This window comes from Alexandromys fortis, unplaced genomic scaffold (genome assembly GCF_014885135.2).
Source record: "Alexandromys fortis isolate MF-2015 unplaced genomic scaffold, M_Fortis_MF-2015_v1.1 scaffold_218, whole genome shotgun sequence".
NCBI classification, from domain to species: Eukaryota; Metazoa; Chordata; class Mammalia; order Rodentia; family Cricetidae; genus Alexandromys; species Alexandromys fortis.
In genome coordinates this window covers 580,367-589,833 of record NW_026068112.1, presented here as the reverse complement: position 1 = coordinate 589,833, position 9,467 = coordinate 580,367, and the positions used below count along the sequence as shown (strand labels likewise).

Genomic DNA, 9,467 nt, shown 5'->3' with positions numbered 1-9,467 from the left:
TCTTTTTTTTTGGATTTTTGAGACAGGGTTTCTCCATAGCTTTTTGGTTCCTGTCCTGGAACTAGCTCTTGTAGACCAGGCTGGCCTCGAACTCACAGAGATCCGCCTGCCTCTGCCTCCTGAGTGCTGGGATTAAAGGCGTGCGCCACCACCGCCCAGCTGATCTAATTTCTTGAGTCATCTCATAACCTTCTGATTTACTTGCTCCAGAAAACTACTTATCATTTGTGCTTCCTGATGAGGTCAGATATTTACAGACTTCAACTGCTGGGATCCTAGGTAAAAGGTAAACACACACACAGAAGCAAACCCTAATACCTATGGCTACATGAAAAACATGACACTAGGTTTAAAAATAACTCTTTAATCATATGCACATACAGGATAAGGGTAGCACCAGGCTGCCTGGCACAGTTCTGAGATCACACACGGTGGGGAAGCAGAGTGAGAAGACGGAAGAGACACAGGGCTAGCAGTAGTCTCAGTCAGTGGACTCCAACACAGATTCACTCAGTGCAAGGTCCCAGTAGTGTTCGGCCCCATGCTTTTTGAAATGCTCACGAGCCATGTTCTCTGTCGGGCACTGTTTAAACTTCATCTCTCCAAAGCTTCGGTCTTTGGCTGTACCCTAGGTGAGCAGCAAAAATTTTATCTGTTTACTCATTTGAAGAGAATAACTCGCTATTAGTCTACACTACAGTTGAATTAGAAATCCTACCTCAGCATCCTAATATACCATCATGCCCGAGAGAGACAGGAATTTTAATAAGCTTTTTTAAAAATTTTATTTATTATACACATACACGCCAGAAAAGGACAGCAGATCTCCTTACAGATGGGGGTGAGCAAACATGTGGTTGCTGGGAATTGAACTCAGGACCTCTGGAAAATGAACCAGTACTCTTAACCTCTGAGTCATCTCTCCAGCCCTTAAATAAGCTTCCTAATTTACCCCCTTTTCAGCGTGGGAGTAGAGCTCAGAGCCTTACTCATGTCAGGCGAGCACTCTACCACTTCAACTTACTAAACTAGGACTTTTGTTTTATTTGAGACAGGGTTTCTTTGTAGTCTTGGCTGTCGTGGAACTGACCAGCTGATATAATATTCTTTTAAAAGACCTAGTAACATTTGTGTAGCAACATGCCTCACTGAAATATGAATCTATGATAAAATAATTATAAGGCCATGTCTTAGATATTTGCATGATTTTATATGTGTGTGTGTATATATATGTGTATGTATGTATATATATAAATTTTATTGTTGTCACTACTGTTTTTAGAATCAGGGATTATTTTATTTTTTGGAGCATTGGGAATTGAACCTATAGTGTCAAGCATGTAAGGCAAGCACTCTATACTGAGTAACATTACTAGCCTTAAGAATTCTTTCTTTTTAGCTGGGCAGTGGTGGCACATGCCTTTAATCCCAGCACTCAGGAGGCAGAGGCAGGCAGATAGATCTCTGTGAGCTCAAGGCCAGCTTGGTCCACAAGAGCTAGTTCCAGGACAGCCTCTAAAGCTACAGAGAAACCCTGCCTCGAAAAACAAAAACAAAAAAAATTCTTTCTTTTTTTTAAAAGATTTATTAAAAAAAAAAAATTAGGGGCTAGAGAGATGGTTCAGCAGTTAAGAGCACTGGCTGTTCTTCCAGAGCTCAATTCCCAGCAACCACATAGTGATTCACAACCATCTAGAATAGAATAGGATCTGATATCTGATGCCTTCTTCTGGATGAAGTATTCATGCAGAACACTCATACAGAAAATAGAAAGAAATTAAAAACATTTTATGTTAATTATTATTTTGATTTTTTTGTTTTTTTGATACAGGGTTTCTCTGCGTAATATTCCTCACTGTCCTGGAACTAGTTTTGTAGACCAAGCTGGCCTTGAACTCACAAAGACTGGCCTGCCTCGGCTTCCCCAGTACTGGGATTCAAGGCAAATGTACCACAATCTGGCAAAAATAAAATAAAATAAAATTAAATTATGAGCTGGAGGCCGGGTGGTGGTGGTGCACACCTTTAATCCCAGCACTCGGGAGGCAGAGGTAGGTGAATCTCTGTGCCAGGACAGGCTCCAAAGCTACAGAGAAACCCTGTCTCGAAAAACTAAAAAAAAAAAAAAATTATGAGCTGGAGAGATGGCTCAGTCAGGAGTTAAGAGCAATTGCTACTCTTGCAGAGGATCCAGATTCTGTTCCAAGCACCCATATCGTGGTCACAGCCATCTGTAACTCCAGTTTCAGGGACTCTGACACCCTCTTCTGGCTTCTATGTGTATTAAGGCAAGCATGTGATGTAAATACATTCAAATATACATGTAGGCAAAGCACGCATACACACACAAAAAAATCAAATTTGTTTTTTAAAAAAGAAAAATGTGTTTATGTGTTCATGTGAGTGTAGATACCTTGTCAAAAACAAGGGGTCAGATCCCCCTAGAGCTGGAGTTACAGGAGGCTGTAAGCACACCCAATGTGATTGAAGGGAGTTGAATTAGGGCCTGCTTTCATTTATTCTCAACTACACCAACAAGTCAGGGAGATCAAATCATACCCGTATTTCATAGATAAGGCAATGAAACTGGACACTGAGATAGCTGAGTCAGATGCTGACTCTGCCAGCATCCTATTTGTTTTGCTGCAGAGCTGAGGATCAAACTCAGGATTCTAATAAAATGTTAGACAAGCACTCTGTCTCACCCATCCATCATTAGATTCTTAGATTTAGGGCATGTCTTACTACACCCAGAGGGGGTAAACATAATTTACTCCCTTCACATTCAAGCTTAGAATTATCTAATTTCCAATTTGTATTCCTAATGCCAGCATTTCCTATACACTTTTCAGTTGGCATATACTAAAGTTGCTCTAATAGTTCCAGGTAACTCTCTACGTCAGCATTTGACAAAGGGCACCAACCTCCCACACTAGCACACATTTGTTGGTTTTCTTCACAGCTTCTTCATCAGACTCCTCATCATCTGGAAAAGACAAAAGAGCTCAATCTTTGTTCTGTTTGTTGAGACAAGGGTCTCACTATATAGACCAGGCTGGCCTCCAAAGGACAGAGATCGCCTGCCTCCCAAGGGCTGAGATTAAAGGACAGTGCCATCATCACCTGGCCTTTGCCTCTTTCTTTTCTTTTCTTTCCTTTCTTTTCTTTTTATTTATTTTTTTTAAGATAAGGTTCTACTCTGTAGCTTGAACTGGCCTTCAATTTGAGGCCATCTTCCTGACTCAGTCTTTTGAGTGCTGGGATTACAAGATTCAGCAATCAGGCCTCACCAAGTATCTTTCTTTCTTCATCCCTACCACCCCCACACAGCTCAACGTCCAGGGCTTTGAACAGGTAGACAAATGCTTCACCCCTGAACTCCAGCCCTAACTCCAGAGTATCTGTTCTGTGGCAGCGAATGATGGCCTATGCATTTAATCCTAGCACCTGGGAGGCAGAGGAAGGTGAATCTCTGTTGAGTATGAGGCCAGCTAGGTCAATATACAAAGTTTCAGACCAGCCAGGGCTACACCATTGAGATCCTGTCTCAAAACAACAAAACACAGGGTATCTTTTCCTGACTAAAGTAGAAAGCTGTTCATCAACTTTCTGAAAATCTGTTTTTATACATCCAATACTTTAAATATTTTTTAGGGATGGGGAAGACAGGGTCTCTGCATGTAGTCCTTATCTGCTTTAAACTGGGACGTGTCCTCAGTGGTTTCAAACCCAAGCTCTTCCTACCTCTATATTCTAAGTGCTGGGTTATGGGTAGATACCACTAGGTCTAGAGCAATTAAAAACAAACACCAACTTTTTTTGTTCCCTAGATGGGAACTCATGTAACCTAGGCTGCTTTAAAATTGCTACATAGCTCAGGATAGCCTTAAGCTTCTAGGAGATCCTCTTAAATAGTGAGATTACAGGTGTGAACCACCATGCTATAGCTAACAAGAAATTTTTGACTAAATAATACAGGACAGACACTGTATATATGAACACATAGTTTGCTGACTTTAAATAGACTCTCACAACCAGAACTGACAACCAAAACAGAGAGGGAAGTCAGTTGGGAGAAAACCCTTAAAGGATATGCAAAAGAATAATTTTAAGGGGCTGGAGAGATGACTCAGTGGTTAAGAACACCAGCTGCTCTTCCAGAGGACCGGAGTTCAATTCCCAGCACCCACATGGTAGCTCACAACTGTTTATAACTCCAGTTTCAGGGGATCTGACAACCATGGCAAAATACCAATGTACATAAGACAGAAACAAATTTAAAAAAGAATAATTTTAATAGCAGTTTGTATGATAATACAATAAATATTACATAACCACCTAGCAGTACTGTCTAAGTAAGTCAGCCTAGCTGGGCAGGGTGGCACACACCTTTAATCCCAGTGCTTAGAAAGCAGAGGCAGGTGGATCTTATGAGTTCAGGGCCAGTCAGAGCTGTACACTGAGACCCTGTCTCTCACACACAAAAAAATAGTAATAAAAAATAAATAAAATTGAGTAAGTCTGTCTGAACTTCTTGAACACTAAGGCATTTCAGGAAGGGTGAAAAGGAATAGAAAGAACTTTTATTCCCACCTCCCCCTGCTCTCCCATCTAATCCCTTCTAACCCAATTCACCATCTCCCTTCGTGTTGGATGTCTGCTCATCCCACTTTATCCGATGTAGCATGAGACGCTTAAATTTCTTCTGGGCCTTGGGGCCTGGAACGAGAATTTTGAGAGAGTTGCAAAGACTAGACAGAAAGATCCTCTGAGCTTGCCTAATGCTCAGACAGTACTGGTAGGAAAACAAACCCCAGAAACCAAAGTGCGGCCTTCTACTCCAGCACACACAGAGACAGACATACATCAGATTCACTGACATCTCAAAATACCACATTTCTCTCCCTTCTTCCCACAATGCCAATCACCTGAGGGTCAGGGCTGTATAGGGACAGTTTCTCTCAATTCTTTGCACACTCACCCCCTTCCACTACCACCACGTTGACATCCTTGTGCAGTACCACCACCCCTGTCAGGTACAGCTGCCCAGCATTGGCCTCAATCTTGAACTTCTTGGCTGGGTTGCTCAAATTTCGAACTCTAGAGGAGGGAAATTTTAGTTACGTCTTAAGTTTATCATCAAAGCTGCCTGAATGGAATGGCAAATAAAGAAGGATCTGAAATGTTCACCTTTTTAAAATCAACACCTTGAACACAGAATTGTATTTCTACTCTCTTCTAAGTACATTTCCTTCTTTTTCTTTTTTTTTAAAGACAGGGTCTCATTATGTAGGTCTGGCTGGCCTGGAACTCACAATGTAGACCAAGCTAGTCTTGAACTCAAGAGATTTGCCTGCATCTGTTTCCCAAGTACTAGTCCTATATTTCCTCATAGTAAGTAGTTAGAATTTACTCTATGAATGAAGAGGTACTTACTATCATCCAAAAGTATTTATAAGTTTATTGTTCCAGAAGGTATAAAAAGCTTTAAATCCTGTCTCTTCTAGATGCTATAATGTAAATATCATATATTCATGAGATTTTTCTAAACAGAGACATCAAGAACTGTAAGCAGTAATTACCTATAGACAGTGGTCCAAAGAGAGAAGGGAAGGGGGGATGGAAGGACTCTTTCATAAGTGTTCCTCTCTATTATTACAATTTGTTTTGTTGTTCTCCAGCCTGGGTTAGCCAAAAACTTGCTAGCACAGGTTAGCCTTAAGCTTAAAACTGTCCTGCTTCTCCTAAGTGCTAGAATTATAGATATGCTTCATCCCATCTGGTACAAAAATTTTAATCTGAATAAACATTAGTTTTGTAATAATGTACCACTTCTGATAAAGAACTAGTTAATAGAAATAAACCCATCTACACTTGGGAGGCAGAGGCAGGTGGATCTCTGTGAGTTTGAGGCCAGCCTGGTCTACAAGAGCTTGTTCCAGGACAGACTTTAAAACTACAGAGAAACCCTGTCTCCAAAAAAAAAAAAACAAAAAAAAACCCCAACAACAACAAAAAGTCAAAATATATTTCCAGGCTACAAATATATTCTGGAGTGAGGATGAAAGGCTTACTATGGTACACCAGGAAAAAACCAATATACTTAATAAAAAAAAGTTAAAGCTCAGGACAGCCAGAGTTGTTATACAGACAAACCCTGTCTTGAAGAACAAAAAACAACAAACCAAACAAAAGTTAATGTTTTCTAGAGAAATGAGTTATTTTAGATTTCCCAAAGGATGAATAACCTGTAGATATGCTTTAAGGTCACAGTGATTCTGCCCTAAGCATTGGAACGATATTGAGAATCCAGGGGCAAAGACGGTGTGATGGAGTACACCTTTAACATCAGGACAGGGGAGGCAGGGGCAGGTGGATCTCTGAGTTTGAGGCCAGCCTTGTCTACATAGTAGGTTCCAGGACACCTGGGACTATGTGCAGAGACCCTGTCTCAAAAAAGAAACAAAAAATGTATGGACAGTTACCTATGTGGACACCTACCTATACACAGATATGTGCACCCCCTGTGAAATGTCTTCTTTAAGCTTTTTAATTTTCTTGACCTTTCTCTGTTCTGCTGTAAGTTTTCTGGCAGCGTTGGCCTCTTCGTGCGCTCTGTCGTGACAGGAAGGACATCCACAAGTGAGAAAGGCATTGCAGGTCAGAGGCAGGGCTAAGGAAAGAGAGAGCAACAGAGGACTCTCCCCTCCCTCCAATGTGGACCCCAGGAGGGTCTGGAAAGGCAGTGTCCTGGGCCCCTCCCGACCCACCACACTTACTTCTGTCTCTTTGCCATCTGAGCTCTGACGTGGGCTTCTACCTTTGTAGGGTCTTGGACTGCTTCTGTTCCTAATACTCGCATTAAATTTGAGATTCTCACTACAATGGAAAGAGAACAGCAATCAATCTCCTAATCTCCTAAATTATTTCTCTAGCGAGAACAATCTGATTTGTTGTTGTTTGTTCTGCTCACAAACATGCCTTATTTCAAATCTCTACTCAAAATTCACTTTCTACAATATCTTGAAAATCCCACTCAGTTAACTCAGATCAAACTATCTTTAAAAATTCAGTTTTTTTAATCATAAAAAACAATTATTGGGGGCTGGAGAGATGGCTCAGAGGTTAAGAGCACTGACTGCTCTTCCAAAGGTCCTGAGTTCAATTCCCAGCAACCACATGGTGAATTACAACCATCTATAATAAGATCTGGTACCCTCTTTCGGCCAGCAAACATACAGACAGACAGAACACTGTATACATAATAAATAAATCTTTAAAAAACAACAACAAAAAAACCCCATTTATTTCTCATTTGTCAGCACACACACACACACAAAATCTTATAATCCAGGTAGTGGTGGCATATGCCTTTAATCCCAGCACTTAAGGAGGCAGAGGCAGGTGAGTTATCTCTCTACAGAGCAAGTTCAGGACATTTAGGGATACAAAGAAACCGTCTTCAACCCTCTTCCGCAGACTTTAGTTTTATTTCATGTACATGGATGTTTGCTTGTGTGCATATAAGTGTACCATGTGTGAACAGTGCTTATGGAATCTAAACGGCTTCGGTTAGAGATGGTTCCAAGTTGCCATCTGGATGCAGGGAACTGAACTAGGTTCTCTCTACGAGCAGTCAGTGCTCGTAACCACTGAGCCATCTCTCTGGCCTCTCTTTTTGTGTTCTTGAGACAGGGTCTCCCTGTATACCTTGGCTGGCATCAAGGACTCTCAAGTACTGGGAATATAGGTGTCATCATGCTCAGCTCTGTACTTTTGTTTTTGAGAATCCATCTTTTTTTTTGGGGGATTATGGGGGTGGGGTGGGGAGAAATGACAAGATCTTTTCTATGACTGTCCCAGAACTCTCTATGTAGGCCAGGCCAATCTCTGTCTCTTGATCCCTGGGATTAAAAGTGTTTACAACCATGCCCACTTTTTTTTTTTTTTTTTTTTTTTTTTTTTGAGACAGGGTTTCTCTGTGGTTTTGGAGCCTGTTCGAACTAGCTCTTGTAGACCAGGCTGGTCTCGAACTCACAGATATCTGCCTGCCTCTGCCTCCCGAGTACTCGGATTAAAGGTGTGCGCCACCATCGCCGGGCTAAATCCACTTTCTTTTTTTTTTTCTTTTTGAGATAGGGTCTCACTAGGCAGCTCAGACAGGCCTGGAACTTCCTGTGTAATCCAGGTTATTCTGGATCATGAGATCCTCCTGACTCACCATCCCAAGACCTAGGATTAACAGCTAGTGCCATCATAACTGTCTATATACTAAAAATTATGTATAAAATTCCACGAATACTACAACCATTGTCTTCATGATTTTTTCTCTTTATTTTTTTCTAGACAAGAGTTTTTCTGTGGAGGCCTGGCTGTTCTGGAACTCACTCTATAGATCAGGCTGGTCCCAACCTCAGAGCTCTGCCTGCCTCTGCCTATGCTAGGATTAAAGGCATATGTCACCACCAACTGATTGTCTTCACGAATTTTAAGACTAGCATTCTTTTAGTAAATTCTGAAGAGTCAATACAGCAAATAATGCTTTAAAAAAAAAAAAAAAAAGGCAAGGGGCTGGAGAGATGGCTCAGCAGTTAAGAGCACTGGCTGGTCTTCCAGAAGACCCAGGTTCAAATCCCAGCACCCACATGGCAGCTCACAACTGCAACTCCAGTTCCAGGGGGTCTAATACCTTCATACCAATGCACATAAAATAAAGTTAAATAAATTATACATATAAAAAAAAAAGGCAAGCCCTAAATGACTTCTATAATAGAATGTGCTGATCTGCTATAAGGAAACGCAGCATAGACTAAAATAAAATAAATAAGAAAAACCTGTAAATGATTCAGAGAAACAAACAAACAAAAACTCCCAAACAGTTAAAATGCCTCTAGGTGAAAAAAAGACAGACAGACTGATTGACTTTGTGGCAGCAGGGCCAGCTAGACACATACCTTTGGGCTCTGGAGGAGGCATCAGACCTAGCCTGACTTTCTCCTGTAGCTCCTTCTGTGCTTCTCTCCTTGTTTGCCTCCGAAGTTTCTTCTGTTCCTTTTTTGTAAGATATACGCCAAGGGTAACTGGTGTATCATTGTCTACTGTGAGAAAGAGAAACGAGTTACCAAAGCCTGAGAGTACAGATTTAGGTGAGCACCCAAGACTTAGAAGAACCGTTAACTGGAAACAGTGAAGGGAGGTTGACAGAGTCTTGCTGTGTAGCCCAGGCTGGCCTTGAACTCAAGAGTCTTCCTGTTTCCATTCAAAATTGCTGGAATGACAGGCACCCACTAGCTATTTCTAAGTGGTGAGAGGAATAATATGGTTATATTTTACTAAGTAAAAGTATTAATCTCAAACTGGACAGTGGTAGCGCAACACTTGGGAGGCAGAGGCAGGCGGATCTTTGTGAGTTCTAGGCCAGCCTGTTTTACAAGATCTAGTTCCAGGACAGGTTCCGAAGCTAGAGA

At 41.3% G+C, this 9,467-nt stretch overlaps 1 protein-coding gene across 5 annotated transcripts in view; it reads right to left on the bottom strand.

Annotated features, from left to right (window-relative positions):
- Positions 1-348: 348 nt before the first annotated feature.
- Positions 349-9,467, bottom strand: part of Prpf3 (pre-mRNA processing factor 3) — a 28,211-nt gene continuing 19,092 nt past the window's right edge. For 4 of the 5 annotated variants that reach the window (XM_050124672.1, XM_050124673.1, XM_050124674.1 and 1 more), the window contains 7 exons: positions 8,955-9,098; positions 6,780-6,879; positions 6,502-6,615; positions 4,982-5,100; positions 4,627-4,719; positions 2,925-2,986; positions 349-628 (listed from right to left, as the gene is read on the bottom strand). In XM_050124672.1, coding sequence (XP_049980629.1) covers positions 482-628; positions 2,925-2,986; positions 4,627-4,719; positions 4,982-5,100; positions 6,502-6,615; positions 6,780-6,879; positions 8,955-9,098 — 779 coding nt within the window. In that variant the 3' untranslated portion in view covers positions 349-481. The remainder of the gene's footprint in view (positions 629-2,924; positions 2,987-4,626; positions 4,720-4,981; positions 5,101-6,501; positions 6,616-6,779; positions 6,880-8,954; positions 9,099-9,467) is intronic. The other variant, XM_050124675.1, reaches the window with a different exon arrangement.